The sequence below is a fragment of the Aedes aegypti genome, chromosome 3, assembly GCF_002204515.2.
Source record: "Aedes aegypti strain LVP_AGWG chromosome 3, AaegL5.0 Primary Assembly, whole genome shotgun sequence".
Classification (NCBI taxonomy): Eukaryota; Metazoa; Arthropoda; class Insecta; order Diptera; family Culicidae; genus Aedes; species Aedes aegypti.
This window is the reverse complement of record NC_035109.1, coordinates 291,741,964-291,758,431: the sequence shown is the minus strand read 5'-3', so window position 1 is coordinate 291,758,431 and position 16,468 is coordinate 291,741,964. Positions and strand designations below refer to the sequence as shown.

The following is a 16,468-nucleotide window of genomic DNA, read 5'->3' as shown; positions in this document are numbered from 1 at the left end:
GACTGACAGCTGGTGAAAATGCTCCACACTAATGCATCTGGAGAGCAAATCGTCACGAAACGCACATATACATACGCATGTGTTCTATATATGGAGACTTCAATGCGACGGTACTCAGACGTCAAAGTCCGTTTGACATTTTCTGGTGACATTTGAGTGCTTTTTAGTTGGAATATTTTCCAACCAGCGAACATCCAACAATCGAGTCATTCCATGTAGCGGACCCCCAACGAGCGAATCCCCACTGTAATGAAAATCATCAAATGTTTTAGATTTAGCCAATTTGAAACATTTGCGTCCTTGAAGAACGAAAAAAACCAAGCCTACTTGAATTTTGACGTTGCGTTTGAATTGCGCGCATATCTTCTGCGCGTTACCGCCGCCGCTGGATGTGGATTTAATATAAGCGCCGCAATATTACACAGATTTATTTATTCTGACACAGATTCAATTTGTATGGAACACAGATTTTCTTTCAACAATTTTTGTATTGACACAGATTTTTTTGTATGGGACACAGATTTTCTAACCTGGTGGATACAGATTTTCTATAAAATCATCTGGCAGCTCTGAGCTGTGGTGATTGATATGTGAGTTGTGGTGGAAAAAAAAAATGAATGTTAAATGTTATGCTAATTTGTGTTTTTTGTAATAAAAAATTTTAGGCGTCTGAAGATGGTCGAAATAGTAGTAGGCCGAACCGTCACGCAAACGATAATGGACCGATGCACGAGTTCATTATCTGACGTTTGAGCGGTGCCGTGTTATTTACGTGACCATGGCAACGAGTGAATTCGGCACCGCTCAAACGTCAAATAATGAACCCGTGGATTGGTCCATGGACCGATGCACGAGTTCACATGACGTTCCAAAACAGCTAATCGGGAAGCTCTTTGACAGTTCTTCTATGAAAATGACAGCGTCGTGTATGCACCGGTCTTCCACCGATGTAAACGAATGCATAGACAGATCTGTCACATGAAAAGGCCCATACAATGTTTTTATTTGTTCACCGAAAAACATCAATAAAACCGATAGATATGAAAATCAACTGTGATATTGTGAAAGTATCGGTGCGTAAAGTGAGCCCTTGTCCTAGAACTCTCTCTCTCTCTCCTCGCGGAGAGAGAGGAAAAGCGATCCGCGAGAAAAACGTCACTTTTCGGCTTTCGGTCGCGGATCCGCATTATTTCTGACGTCGTGAATTGTAAACAATCAACACGGAAAATTTCTGAAAGTTTTTCACGATTTTCGCACGGTTCGCGATGTCGGAACCGAAGAAAAAGAGCAAAAAATCGGTAAGCTGCTGGTGACGATTGGGCACCCGCTGAATTTTTCTCAATTTTCCCATTTTCGTTTTGCAGAAAGAGGAAATTGCCAAGGAGTTCGATCTTCCGGAGCGCAAGAGCAAGATCGCCACAATCCTCAAGCAAGATGGCCAGGCGTATTGCATTTGTAGATCATCGGACTCCTCTCGGTTTATGATGTAAGGGTTACGCTTGATGTCGTTTATAGAATACCATTACTAATAAACATTTTTCAACAGCGGATGCGATGCCTGCGAGGAATGGTACCACGGAGATTGCATCAACGTGACGGAGAAGGAAGCCAAGCACATCAAGCAGTATTACTGCCAGCGGTGCAAAGAGGAAGATCCCTCGCTGCAAACGGTGTTCCGATTAGTACCGGTGCAAGCTCCCGGGCTCAACGCGGAGGAAAAGAAGAAGAAAACTAAAGAGAAGGGCGCTGGTAAATCGGACAAACGATGCGGCCAATGCGAAGGCTGCAAAGCACCTAACTGTGGAAGCTGTGATGCTTGTCTGGGGTACCAGGATGGTGGCCGGAAGCAAAGATGCGAGATGAGAATCTGTACCAACACGGTCAGTAGGAAGAAGGATCGAGAGCTGAAAGCCGCTTCGAGGCCCAAGAAAAGGAAGCGATCGCTCACACCGGAAGTGCTGGTTAATCCCGCTCTGGAAGGTGATAGGCAATGCTACGGACCCGGATGCATTATGACGGCGCGGCCACAGTCCAAATACTGTTCGGACACCTGTGGAATGAAGTTGGCAACCACCCGAATCTACCAAGTGCTTCCTCAGAGAATTCGAGAATGGTCACTAAGCCCGGCAATATGCGAGGAGCAGAACAAAAAAGCGTTGGAAGCAATCCGCACCAAACAGACCATCGTGAGAGCTACCCTGGCCGAGCTGGACAAAAGGCACGCCGAATTGGACCTGCTGGTTGATCGCGCCAAAAGATGTACCCTGGATCCGAACGCCCTCGATAGCAACGACGTGGAAGACGAAATGTCCATGTACTGTATCACCTGCGGGCACGAAATCCACTCCAAAACGGCCATCCGCCACATGGAGAAGTGCTTCAACAAGTACGAGAGTCAGGCGAGCTTTGGAAGCATTTTCAAAACGAGGATCGAGGGCAATTCGATGTTTTGCGATTTCTACAACCCCGCCAGTAAGACTTACTGCAAACGGCTTAGAGTGTTGTGTCCGGAGCACTGTAAAGATCCGAAGGTGAACGACACGGACGTGTGCGGTTGTCCTCTGGTGAAGGACGTTTTCCAACTGACTGGAGAGTTTTGTCGGTAAGTAGAACGACACCTTTTCCAATTATCAGGGCTGGCAACAACAGGTTGAATATTAACTTTGCTCATTGAAGAATGCATGCTTGAAAATAGAGGCCGGAAAGGACCCGAACTGAGACTGATAGAAACCAAGAAAACAAAAATAATCTAAACAGCAAAGCTGATAGGTATCAGGTATTTTTTAGAGACTTGATCTTTTTTTTAATTCAAGTCTTTAAAAAGTCGCTTTTTGTTTAATTTCTTCATTTTTATTTAAATTATATGGTAGAATATGACCCAGAATTATAATACGAATTCATTCTCACATAGCATTTCACTCTCTTCACAGAGCTCCGAAGAAATCCTGCTTCAAGCACTACGTCTGGGAGAAGATTCGGCGGGCGGAAATAGACCTGGAACGCGTACGCCAGTGGCTGAAAATGGACGAACTGGTCGAGCAGGAACGGCAGGTGCGCCAAGCCATGGCCTCACGAGCCGGCGTTTTGAGTTTGATGCTTCACTCCACCTACAACCACGAGATCATGGAGAAACTCTACAGCGGAAAGCTTCAATGATTCGATATAGCATACTTTCATCTCATTTAATAACTATACATATATTTCCAATATTTTTTTTCATAGTGCTCGTTCATTTCTACATTGTAGGAATAGGAATATCAATATTACAATAAATACCTTCTTTACTCTAAAAACTAAAACAATGAAGGCCAATGTCACGTAGCGTTGAAAATCGGTTCCACTACTTCCTCCAGCTTGGTGTCCGTGTGGTTGTGGATCAGCTTGAACAGCCCCGTCCCAATGGCGGCCGGCATTCCGAGAATGATCCGTTCCGAAACTCCGTCAATCGAATCCGTTTGACCGTAGTAAGCCGCGTCGAAAAGGTGGTCTGCCGTTTTCTCGAACTGAAAAGCAATTCAAAGTTAGTTCTCTACCTAATCGGAAAAATCCCAATCCGAACGATTCTGGATCATATGGCATAGTTGTTATTTTGTATAACATTTTATTTTCCCGTTGACCATCTGGAATTCCAGGGTTTTATGTATTTTTCCTGGTTCGGTGGCCATCCTGCAAATAGCTTTATGCCAAACGACCCACTCCCAGCCCCAACTTACCGAAGCCAAATTGAACACTGATTCCCGCATCTTGGCCAAACCATGACGGGTGATGCCCAGCACCTCACCGCGCGAAGTCATCTGACTGGCCAGCAGCATAATGTGCCGATGGTCCACACTCATGCCGTGACCTTCCATAACATCTGTTATTTCGTTCATGATCGTCGTCCGGGCGGCTTCGATTCCGAGCGTTACGTACACCTCCAGGATGTTGTTACTCTTGGTCCGGGCGCCCACGACCCCATAGGTTGCCATCACGTCACGGAGGCCGTATCCTTCGACGCACAGTTTGTACGTTGGAGGGCCTCGTGAGTCGTCAACGGCTATGACGGCACGGGACACTTGCGGAAGCCCAGCAACCACCACGTTCGGGATCGCTGTCAGCAATCGTTGCAGCTCGGCATTCAGGGCGTGACTGTGCTTCGAGGGATCCGGCCGGATGATGATCAGCGATGGACCGTACACTTCGACGTTCTCCTGTTTGAGCTTCAGCTTGGATGTGCAAATTCTGGAAAGGGAGTTATTGATCAATCACTTATATAGCGGAATAACACAAAAATTGATTTCTGGCCGGAAGTCAGATCTCATAGAGCTAGTTGATTATGAATTTATTCTAGGTATTTTTTTAATTTACAAAGAGCTTTGAACATTTGATTTTAAAGTTTTGAATATATCTAATCTAAATATGAAGACACGATCATTACAATCTACAGAATTGCCATTATAGAATATAACAAGTCCCATTGAGGTAAGAATACGTCACGGTGTCTTTGTGGAGCAACTTTATTAGGGGGAGATCCCCCAGTACCGGACACTTAAGCCACTAAATTCATAATTCGAGAAATATTATTTTTTTTTAAGGCACTCCGTGCTCGTGGCAACTACTGTGCCGGAATCAGTTTATCTGTACACTCAAAAAAATCCAAACGTCATTGCTACGTGAAAAATCACGTAGATAATTCCAAACTCATTTTGCCTCCACTTTACCTGACTAAGATAAAGATCACTAAGCCATTCATAACCATCAAATAGTGAATCGGTAATTGTTACTGAGGTTACCTATCGCACTTACGTGAAATTCACGTAGGTGCCTATGTTCATTTTGACATCTGCATGTTGTACGTACATTCGATGTTGAGCGCAAATCCTAAGATGGCGCCCACTTGATTTTTGAGGAACTTCAGAAGCTGCTGAACTTTAAACCCTGTGTTAGATTGATTTCAAGGTAAATATGCTTTGAATACCGAAAAATCCCTGCATTACACCATATTTTATACCTGATTTATAATCTCTATCAATTATAGCACGCGAAGGCGAAGGCTACAACAAGACAACTCACAACATTTGGGAAACAGTATTCACAATGCTCTGATTGAATATAAAAATATCACAATCTTTTAGGTCTGTTTACATTTTCCGATTGGAAATTAGTTTTCTTCCAAAGCCTATTAGAGATAAGGTTGGTCTTTATTCCAGTTAAATTTAATGCAAAACCATCTAGGTCCTATTGAAGCGCTTCGTAAAGGCTACCGGAAATTCCACGTAGCTCTTACGTGTAGCGCCGGTGGAATGGACGAAGTTCAAAAGTTCATGCGTTCATTCTGGGCTACCTATGATTAACGTAAGAGCTACGTGAAAAGTGCGATGGAAAAAAACCACGTATGTTTTCACGTAACAATGACGTTTGGATTATTTTGAGTGTATCTTCCTTACCGATACAGTTCTATTTTTAACTAATCTATATTTACATCTGCTTTCACTCTCTTCTGCTCTTTTGCTCTCACACCGAGCAGGTAGGAGAGTGCTCTGCTGTTAGTCCAATCGATTTCCATAAGCCATAGTCCATTGCTCTTGCGGTGGTTCGTTTTGCCGTGTTCCTGAGTCGTTTGAGGCTAGCTGCCTGCGAAGTGGGTCAGTTTGTCTCAGTCACCATCTGATACTGCCGGAGGATGGATGTGTTCCCCTAATCACGGTCCCTCCGTGCGGCGTCTTCTGGTGGCTGGACGGGTTATTTTTTTGGAGGGGCTGGGAATTGAATCCATGACCTTCCGCTTATGAAGCGAAAGCGTAACCTCAAGGCTACGGACCCCCCTAAATATTGATTTTATGGGCTCGTGTTACCCATTTATGATAAATATTATCGTTTTTATAGTGTACAAAAATAAATTTGAAAATATAAATATGAATTTTGACAATGCATTTTGATGATATATTTTAGTACCAAATTGATCGATCTTGAAAGGTGGCACCCAATACCGGACACGATCTGGAAATGCCTAAAATTCTGTAAATTTGAACATCATTGAATGTGTACACTATAGGAATAGTTTATAATTACCAATTCAATGCATTTGCAACATTTACAAGAATAATTTGAGTTTTTCTTAGTTTGCAAGATGCCTATCAAAGCCTCTTTCATATATGATGAAAAGTAGCACATTTTACGATGTTGTTCTGAATGTTCATTCTTGTTAATCCATAGGAGAAGGTATCGACCGTGATTGTTTTATTTTATTGTTTTATGGCTATAGCGGTCATGCGACTCAAAGCTAAAGGGAGTCTATAGAAGCAAATGATGGAAACGAATAGATGCATAGGCGTCGCAAGGGAGCGACAAGATTGGAAATTTATAATTAGGTGGTGAAAATTGAGCAAGCCATTTTAAAGTCAGTAAGCATCGAAGCGTCCTGTATTTTGCCTAGCTTCTCTACTGGAAAAGGGTTGGCTCAAAGCTTTGAGCTTTGCTACCAACACAGGCAAAATACAGGAGGCTTCAATGTGCTCATATACTGACGGCAATCAACCGAACGGTTCTATCGATCGATGACTGATATTGGGAATTAACACGCAGTCAGAGATGGTTTGTCTCTATCATGTGTGCTCTTCCCGCCAGTCACCACATGATCTTGTTAGAACTGCATTTCTTATTAGCCAAATTTTTCATACATAGGAGAAGGTATCGACCGTGATTGTTTTATTTTATTGTTTTATGGCTATAGCGGTCATGCGACTCAAAGCTAAAGGGAGTCTATAGAAGCAAATGATGGAAACGAATAGATGCATAGGCGTCGCAAGGGAGCGACAAGATTGGAAATTTATAATTAGGTGGTGAAAATTGAGCAAGCCATTTTAAAGTCAGTAAGCATCGAAGCGTCCTGTATTTTGCCTAGCTTCTCTACTGGAAAAGGGTTGGCTCAAAGCTTTGAGCTTTGCTACCAACACAGGCAAAATACAGGAGGCTTCAATGTGCTCATATACTGACGGCAATCAACCGAACGGTTCTATCGATCGATGACTGATATTGGGAATTAACACGCAGTCAGAGATGGTTTGTCTCTATCATGTGTGCTCTTCCCGCCAGTCACCACATGATCTTGTTAGAACTGCATTTCTTATTAGCCAAATTTTTCATACATAGGAGAAGGTATCGACCGTGATTGTTTTATTTTATTGTTTTATGGCTATAGCGGTCATGCGACTCAAAGCTAAAGGGAGTCTATAGAAGCAAATGATGGAAACGAATAGAAGCCTCCATTGAAGCCTCCTGTATTTTGCCTGTGTTGGTAGCAAAGCTCAAAGCTTTGAGCCAACCCTTTTCCAGTAGAGAAGCTAGGCAAAATACAGGACGCTTCGATGCTTACTGACTTTAAAATGGCTTGCTCAATTTTCACCACCTAATTATAAATTTCCAATCTTGTCGCTCCCTTGCGACGCCTATGCATCTATTCGTTTCCATCATTTGCTTCTATAGACTCCCTTTAGCTTTGAGTCGCATGACCGCTATAGCCATAAAACAATAAAATAAAACAATCACGGTCGATACCTTCTCCTATGTATGAAAAATTTGGCTAATAAGAAATGCAGTTCTAACAAGATCATGTGGTGACTGGCGGGAAGAGCACACATGATAGAGACAAACCATCTCTGACTGCGTGTTAATTCCCAATATCAGTCATCGATCGATAGAACCGTTCGGTTGATTGCCGTCAGTATATGAGCACATTGAAGCCTCCTGTATTTTGCCTGTGTTGGTAGCAAAGCTCAAAGCTTTGAGCCAACCCTTTTCCAGTAGAGAAGCTAGGCAAAATACAGGACGCTTCGATGCTTACTGACTTTAAAATGGCTTGCTCAATTTTCACCACCTAATTATAAATTTCCAATCTTGTCGCTCCCTTGCGACGCCTATGCATCTATTCGTTTCCATCATTTGCTTCTATAGACTCCCTTTAGCTTTGAGTCGCATGACCGCTATAGCCATAAAACAATAAAATAAAACAATCACGGTCGATACCTTCTCCTATGTATGAAAAATTTGGCTAATAAGAAATGCAGTTCTAACAAGATCATGTGGTGACTGGCGGGAAGAGCACACATGATAGAGACAAACCATCTCTGACTGCGTGTTAATTCCCAATATCAGTCATCGATCGATAGAACCGTTCGGTTGATTGCCGTCAGTATATGAGCACATTGAAGCCTCCTGTATTTTGCCTGTGTTGGTAGCAAAGCTCAAAGCTTTGAGCCAACCCTTTTCCAGTAGAGAAGCTAGGCAAAATACAGGACGCTTCGATGCTTACTGACTTTAAAATGGCTTGCTCAATTTTCACCACCTAATTATAAATTTCCAATCTTGTCGCTCCCTTGCGACGCCTATGCATCTATTCGTTTCCATCATTTGCTTCTATAGACTCCCTTTAGCTTTGAGTCGCATGACCGCTATAGCCATAAAACAATAAAATAAAACAATCACGGTCGATACCTTCTCCTATGTATGAAAAATTTGGCTAATAAGAAATGCAGTTCTAACAAGATCATGTGGTGACTGGCGGGAAGAGCACACATGATAGAGACAAACCATCTCTGACTGCGTGTTAATTCCCAATATCAGTCATCGATCGATAGAACCGTTCGGTTGATTGCCGTCAGTATATGAGCACATTGAAGCCTCCTGTATTTTGCCTGTGTTGGTAGCAAAGCTCAAAGCTTTGAGCCAACCCTTTTCCAGTAGAGAAGCTAGGCAAAATACAGGACGCTTCGATGCTTACTGACTTTAAAATGGCTTGCTCAATTTTCACCACCTAATTATAAATTTCCAATCTTGTCGCTCCCTTGCGACGCCTATGCATCTATTCGTTTCCATCATTTGCTTCTATAGACTCCCTTTAGCTTTGAGTCGCATGACCGCTATAGCCATAAAACAATAAAATAAAACAATCACGGTCGATACCTTCTCCTATGTATGAAAAATTTGGCTAATAAGAAATGCAGTTCTAACAAGATCATGTGGTGACTGGCGGGAAGAGCACACATGATAGAGACAAACCATCTCTGACTGCGTGTTAATTCCCAATATCAGTCATCGATCGATAGAACCGTTCGGTTGATTGCCGTCAGTATATGAGCACATTGAAGCCTCCTGTATTTTGCCTGTGTTGGTAGCAAAGCTCAAAGCTTTGAGCCAACCCTTTTCCAGTAGAGAAGCTAGGCAAAATACAGGACGCTTCGATGCTTACTGACTTTAAAATGGCTTGCTCAATTTTCACCACCTAATTATAAATTTCCAATCTTGTCGCTCCCTTGCGACGCCTATGCATCTATTCGTTTCCATCATTTGCTTCTATAGACTCCCTTTAGCTTTGAGTCGCATGACCGCTATAGCCATAAAACAATAAAATTCTTGTTAATTTTATTGCATGTTTGATACCATGATCGACGAAACCCATGAAAAATGAAAGTATTTTGAGACACTGGTGCAATTACAATGATATCATGTAACAAATCAAGCTGTCCGAAACTGAGGGACAGGAGGTGCTTAACCAAAATTGTAATTTGTCAATATTTAGTTCAATTATGGTACAAAATACATTCATACTATCAAATAAGGATTATGTTCGATCATGCTTGCGGGATCCAAAGTATTTTTTCATATTCAAAATAATTACTAAATAGGCTCAAAATTAAGAGCATACGTCAATTTTTTAAAGATTTTCAAACTTTTCTACTTTTTTTTAAAAGGCATGCATATTTCAAGGATGTGTTATTCTACGCAAACATTAGTCTACATAATAGCTTTCTTTTCTACTAATACACCATCTTGATTGGACCATGATTTCTCAATGTTTCGACTTTGTCCGGTATTGGGTGCTGTCCGGCACTGGGGGATCTCCCCCTACAAAAAATAGGTAAGTCTGAAATTTCAAACTAAAAACAATTAGACTCTTTCATTTGCGACCAAAATAAAAAAAAAACGGTCGGGGGGTCCAGAATATTTTTTTTTTATTTTGTGTAAAGTATTTATGGATATGTGTTGTTATACCGACGCACATTGCGTTGAACGTATGGATATACGGGACAAACTGCAAGATCAAACCATTTGAATACCTTGGCATAGAAATTAAAGTTGTTCTTGGTCAAAAGAGCTGTAATAAGCATAAATGACATATGATATACGCATAATCGCAAAACTGTCTCAAGCGTCATTTTAATTATTTTCCACGAAAACACATGAAAATCGTACTTAAATTGGTCATAATGATGTAAGAAGTTATTAACGGGTGTCCACTAAAAAATGAAAATAATTTCAATACTTTTCTATCAGAACAAAAACGGCCGCATAGAAATGTCACTTTAGATGAATGAATCGTTGCACTCTCCAGAAAATTTTCATACACTGTATTGACTGTTTAACGATAAACTTGCGACGATCGACGCGCCACCATATTTCATATAACGGAGGTTATTAGAACTAACTTGGAGGTGATGTTTTGGAGGTTATTTGGCAATTTGGAGGTTAAAATCACCTCCAAACACTAGCGATTTTACGGTGGGATGTTGACGTTTGATCACGAATTTCACTCTAACATGTTCAGTCGTGTTCAGCACGCCGTCGAAACAGGAAGAACTGCGCACGCGTTGTACAATTCTTTCAAGCGAACGAAGATCGTGGAAAAAAATACACAGTGGACCATTTTTGTCGTGAAAATGTTCCGGTATCCACCGTATACCGTATCCTGGCATGCATGAGAGTAACCCGGAAGAAAGGTTGCGGCCGTCCAGCGAAAATAATGAATGAGAAGACGCTCCACTCGCTGCGCAACATGTTCAACAACAAGGATTCGGTAAGTCAACGGGAAGAAGCCCGAAAGTTCCATTGTTCGAAGTCACTCGTCTGCAAGACGCTAAAGAAAGAAGGAATAGTGTGTAGAAAGAAAACCAGATCCCCAGAGTACACAGATGAGCAGATTCAAACCGTGAAATCCCAATGCCGCTGGATGACTCGGAATTACGGCGGAAAATCTTTCGTTCTGGACGACGAAAGCTACTTTCCTCTTTCGAAGTCCCAGATACCGGGAAACGACCGATTCTACACTAAGGACAAATCTACTACTCCTCCAAAAGTAATGTATAAGTTCAAGCACAAATTTGAATCGAAGGTTATGTTATACATCGTAATATCCGATAAGGGAATTTCGAAGCCGTGGTTCAAACCAAGCGGTTTGGCCAACAACCAGGAGGTGTACCAAAGAGAGTGTTTGCAGAAAAAACTCATCCCATTTCTTAAACAACATCACTCGGATGGCAAATACGTGTTTTGGCCGGACAAGGCATCATCGCACTACGCAAAAGAGGAGAACCAAAATATACCGTATGTCCCAAAAGACCGGAATCCGACCAATTTGCCACAGTGCCGTCCTATCGAGGATTTCTTCGGTCTTTTGAGGTCCATGGTATACAAGGATAATTGGAAGGCCAAGAACACCAAGCAACTTACCAACAGGATCCAAGGGACCATCGAGTTAGCCATGAAAACCAACTTTTACTACAGTCGACTCTCCACATCTCGATGTTCTACATCTCGATATCTCTCCCTATGTCGATGATTTCATAAGTCCCTTCAGTCTGCATACATTATCTCTCTCCATATCTCGATATCCTCCTTATCTCGATATCTCCATATCTCGATGTGTTTCTGGTGTTTGTTTGTTCTCAATTTTCTCTCCGTATGTCGATATGACCAATAACGAAGGTTACTAGACCAAAGTTTTGGGACTCAAAACAAATTAGGAGCGCAAAATGACGTCTGTTTTTGTTTTACTTTCTTGGAAACGGAGTGTTTTTCAATCTAGTATTCTTCAAAAATGTGTTCCTTGTCTCGATCTCTCCCTATCTCGATGGTCCCTTCGATTCGAGATGTGGAGAGGCGACTGTATAATGGTTCTCTCACGGTAAAAAGAAGCAAGGTACTATAGTGGTTATCACGCCCAATGGTATGGGTGCCCTAGTGTAGAAGTAGTTGTGAACCTTAGAGGAAAACAATATGCACTCTTTCTCGAAAAACACCCAGAATCCAAGTATAAATTTTTCAAATTGGGTAATATTTCCATATGCATTTTAATGAGTCTGGAAAGGGTGTGCAAGTTTCTTTGAGGAAAACAAAAACAAACTGTGTATGACGAGCGTATGCTAGTCTACGTGTATTCAAATGTCACTAAGCTCTATACTCTGAAAAATGACATTTGGCAGTGACGTCATTCCTATCACAAACTCGAACGAGTGCAAAAGAAAGCAAGGCTTGCTCTCTTTTACTATCCTGTAAGCCTCATGCTTGACGATAGGAATGACGACACGTGTTTTGATTGAAAACCGTTGTTTACACGTGGAAATAGTCTACCTTGTTGTGTCTACCGTGGGTTCTCTAACTTGATATCGAGATACGGAATATCGAGTAAGGAGAGTTAACTGTAAATATTGTTCAAATCTTAAATCAGTAGTGAACTTGATCTATCCGATGATCTTGGAGCTTTCTCAATCTTGTGTTAATGATCAGCGTGAAACATTCACTTTCAATTTGCTGTATAGGATTCCAAAAATTTTAAAATTGCTCTGGATTTCCGTTGACATAGAGATTTTGTCCTACCCATGGTTTTGAATGTGGACGCGCCTCTGTAGAAGAGCTTCCCAGCTCTGAAGTAATTTCTATATTTGTAAGCATATTAGCAATCCAATTGATAATATTAAGAATAAAAATCGTTGTCAAAACTCATTCAATGTCCACGAATGTGCAAAGTTCAGTTTTACAAGCGAAATTAACTGGACAGTTCTGCATGTATGTTGAATTGATAAAATCATAAAACACTTTTTCCATAGTCTTCAACAAAATTGAAGAAAGACTGATGGGCCTATATAATTTGGGATACATATTATTTCGCTTTCCAATTTTTGAAATGAAGTTAAAATGGTCCTATGATAGTAGAGAGAATCAATAAAGTAGATTTGAGTATTGTATCTTTTAATTCCTCCCTGATTGCTTATGTTTTGACAGATACGCGTATTTCGACTTGCACTTGCACTTTGTTACTCGAATCCACTCTAAGTTTCTGAGTGGATGCGAGTAACAGACACTGAAGAAGACTGCACTGCCCATAAATGCATAAAAGTCCCAAAAGTCTGATTGCTCTGTTCGATCAGTAGAAGCATTAACCTAAGAATGCTAATGTCGCTACTGTTCGTGTTACCAACATCTACAGGGCTGGTAGCGAAAAATGGTACCGAAAAAAGTTATTTAAGTGACCAGATTTTAGAAATAATTAGTCACTTAGTGACTTCCGATTCTTGAAAAAGTGACTAAAAGTGGCTTGGAAACCAAAACGTAATTACCCGGGTAGAGGAGAATAGCAAAAGAATAACAAAATTTACCATTAAAATAGAATGTTTGAATAGCAAAATTTGTTCTTCGTTTGTTTGAAATAAGAGATAAAATAACAAAAATAATAACTAAGTTTGTATGGCATAATAACTAAATAATAGCATATTTTGCCATTGTAATAACAAAATAATAGCAAAAATGTAAGCAACCGTAAATAACAAAATATGTTATTATTTTGATATTGATAACAAAATAATAACTAAATAAGCTATTCACGAGTAGATCAAAATAACGATACTTTTAGTTATTTGACTTTAATATCTAAATTTAGCATGATTAAAAAATAAACTTTTAGCTCTTTTGCTAAAAAACTTTTGCTTTTTGAATCTTTAATGAATATCATATAAACAGTAAAACGAGCTATTATGGCAAAATTTGATATTGGTTTGTTCTCATAAATTATTTAAATAAAGTTTTCAAATATCAAAATAATGACATATTTTACTATGATGGCGATTTTTGTTATTCTTTAGATATTTAATGTTTTTTAGTATTTTTGTACAAATAACAAATTTTACCACGATAGTATATTTTGTTATTGATTAGTTATTGCATGAATTTCAAGTATAACATATCAATAACAAATTTTGCTATGATAGTATGTTTTGCTATTGATGAGATATTTAATGTCATATATTAATAACATAATAATGGTTAAACTAGATATGATAGCAAAATTTGTTCTTATTTTACCATTATTTTGTTATTCACCTCTACCCGGGTAGTTTTATTTCAGTTCTAATACACGATTTTTGTTTAATTTAATTTTAAATATTATTAAATTTAGGTTTTAAATTTTAATATGAAATTTTGTTAAATATAATTTAGTTTTACAATGAAGAAGGAAATATCCAATATGATCTAATGCAGGTAGTATGTCTAGTTGAGTACCAAATTTGGAATTTTTTATTGTACTTCCAAAATTTCATGATAATGCCAATAAACAGAAAAGTTAGCATTTACGCAAATAATCATTTTTTTAGCAAATTTTCAACCTTTTCAAAATTTTAGAAAGATTCTTTGAAGAAGATCAGAATTTGGCATATTTGTGAATTCATTTTTTTTTTCATTTCACATTTCCATTCAAACTCCCAAAAAATGGCATCTTAATAACCCGAGTAGAGGTGAATAACAAAATAATGGTAAAACAAGAACAAATTTTGCAATCATATCTAGTTTAACCATTATTATGTTATTAATATATGACATAAAATATCTCATCAATAGAAAAACATACTATCATAGCAAAATTTGTCATTGATATGTTATACTTAAAATTAATGTAATAGCTAACCAATAACAAAATATACTATCATGGTAAAACATGTTATTTGTACAAAAATACTAAAAAACGTTAAATATCTAAAGAAAAACAAACATCGCCATCATAGTAAAATATGTCATTATTTTGATATTTGAAAAAAATAGTCAAATAATTCATGAGAACAAACCAATATCAAATTTTGCCATAATAGCTCATTTTACTATTTCTATGATATTTATGAAAGATTCAAAAAGCAAAAGGTTTGTTAGCAGGAAAGCTAAAAGTTTATATTTTATTCATGCTAAATTTCGATATTAAAGTTAAAGAACTAAAATTACCGTTATTTTGATCTACTCGTGAATAGCTTATTTAGTTATTATTTTGTTATCAATATCCAAATAATAATATATTTTGTTATTTACCGTTGCCTATATTTTTGCTATTATTTTGTTATTACAATAGCAAAATATCTTATAATTTATTTTTTATGCCGTACAAACTCAGTTATTATTTTTGTTATTTTATCTCTTTTTTCAGACAAACAACGAACAAGTTTTGCTATTCAAACATTCTATTTTAATAGTAAATTTTGTTATTCTTTTGCTATTCTCCTCTACCCGGGAACCGCTAAAATTGAATTCACTGTAAACTGTATATATCTCAAAAAATTTTCATTACTTCAAGTCGATAAGAATTTAACATTTATTCTAGAAAAAAAACAATTAGCGTATTATATTAAGTTGGATCAAATGTAATATTCACAGCAGGATACTTTCTATTGGCTTTATTTTGTGTAACTAGATTACAAAAATGTAATATTTGGTCATCAATCAATATTTAAAATTAAAAATGAAGGTAGAAGATCGAATATGATTCTCAAGATCAATGTATCACAGACGCGTCCTTCGAATGCCGACTAAGGGAGAACAAATAGTTGAATCAAGCCTGATTGAAATTGAAATTTTCCATTAGCAAGTTAAACAGGAGGTACGTTTGGCCGAATGGAAATTTAGCATAAAGACAATATGCTTAATATAGGCCTATAGGCCGTTTATCATAGTTATGCTTTTAAAATAGTTCTTCTTCTTTGGGGCGTTACGTCCCAACTGGGACAAAGCCTACTTCTCAGATTAGTGTTCTTATGAACACTTCCACAGTTATTAACTGAGAGCTTTCTTTGCCGATTGACCATTTTTGCATGTGTATATCGTGTGGCAGGTACGAAGATACTCTATGCCCTGGGAATCGAGAAAATTTCTTTTACGAAAAGATCCTCGACCAGCGGGATTCGAACCCACGACCCTCAGCATGGTCATGCTGAATAGCTGCGCGTTTACCGCTACGGCTATCTGGGCCCGTAGTTATTAGTACTAATTAGCACAGCTTCTAATATTCTAATCGAAATTACTAGGATCCTTCATGATTCACTTGGTATTGGGGGTTCTAGTCGGTCGAACTGTCATAAACTAGGGAGCCGGGTCCTATTCTGGGCACTTTTGATTCTCTTCGGCAGTGGGGTTTTTAAAAAGCTACTGAGCTACTATTTGGCCACAATATGCGTCGCATTGAAGCACTTCTCATTGCAAAGTTTCAGATGATTCGGTCGAGAAAAACCCCCCATGCCAAAGTGATTCATGGAAGTGCCCAAGCAGCTCTGCACCCTATGTAATTAAAAATACTTCAATATCGCGCATATTTTTGTCAAATATAAACTCCGTGGATTTCTAAAAACCTCCTGCCGAAGTGAATCAAAAGTGCCAATAAGAGGATCCGACTCCCCACATT

General features: G+C 39.0%; 2 protein-coding genes across 2 annotated transcripts in view; one reads left to right on the top strand and one right to left on the bottom strand.

Moving 5' to 3' along the window:
• Positions 1-1,145: 1,145 nt before the first annotated feature.
• Positions 1,146-3,273, top strand: LOC5575222 (CXXC-type zinc finger protein 1). Its single transcript, XM_021855054.1, has 4 exons — positions 1,146-1,298; positions 1,365-1,486; positions 1,547-2,602; positions 2,931-3,273. Exons 1-4 carry the CDS (start codon positions 1,266-1,268, stop codon positions 3,154-3,156), a joined length of 1,437 nt encoding a protein of 478 aa, XP_021710746.1. The 5' UTR covers positions 1,146-1,265; the 3' UTR covers positions 3,157-3,273.
• The window catches only part of LOC5573621 (DNA-directed RNA polymerase III subunit RPC1), a 37,472-nt gene continuing 24,185 nt past the window's right edge, over positions 3,182-16,468 (bottom strand). Inside the window, exons 8-9 of the mRNA XM_021855053.1 lie at positions 3,714-4,221; positions 3,182-3,503 (exon numbers count right to left, since the gene is read on the bottom strand). Of these exons, the coding sequence (XP_021710745.1) occupies positions 3,315-3,503; positions 3,714-4,221 (697 nt within the window). The 3' untranslated portion in view covers positions 3,182-3,314. The remainder of the gene's footprint in view (positions 3,504-3,713; positions 4,222-16,468) is intronic.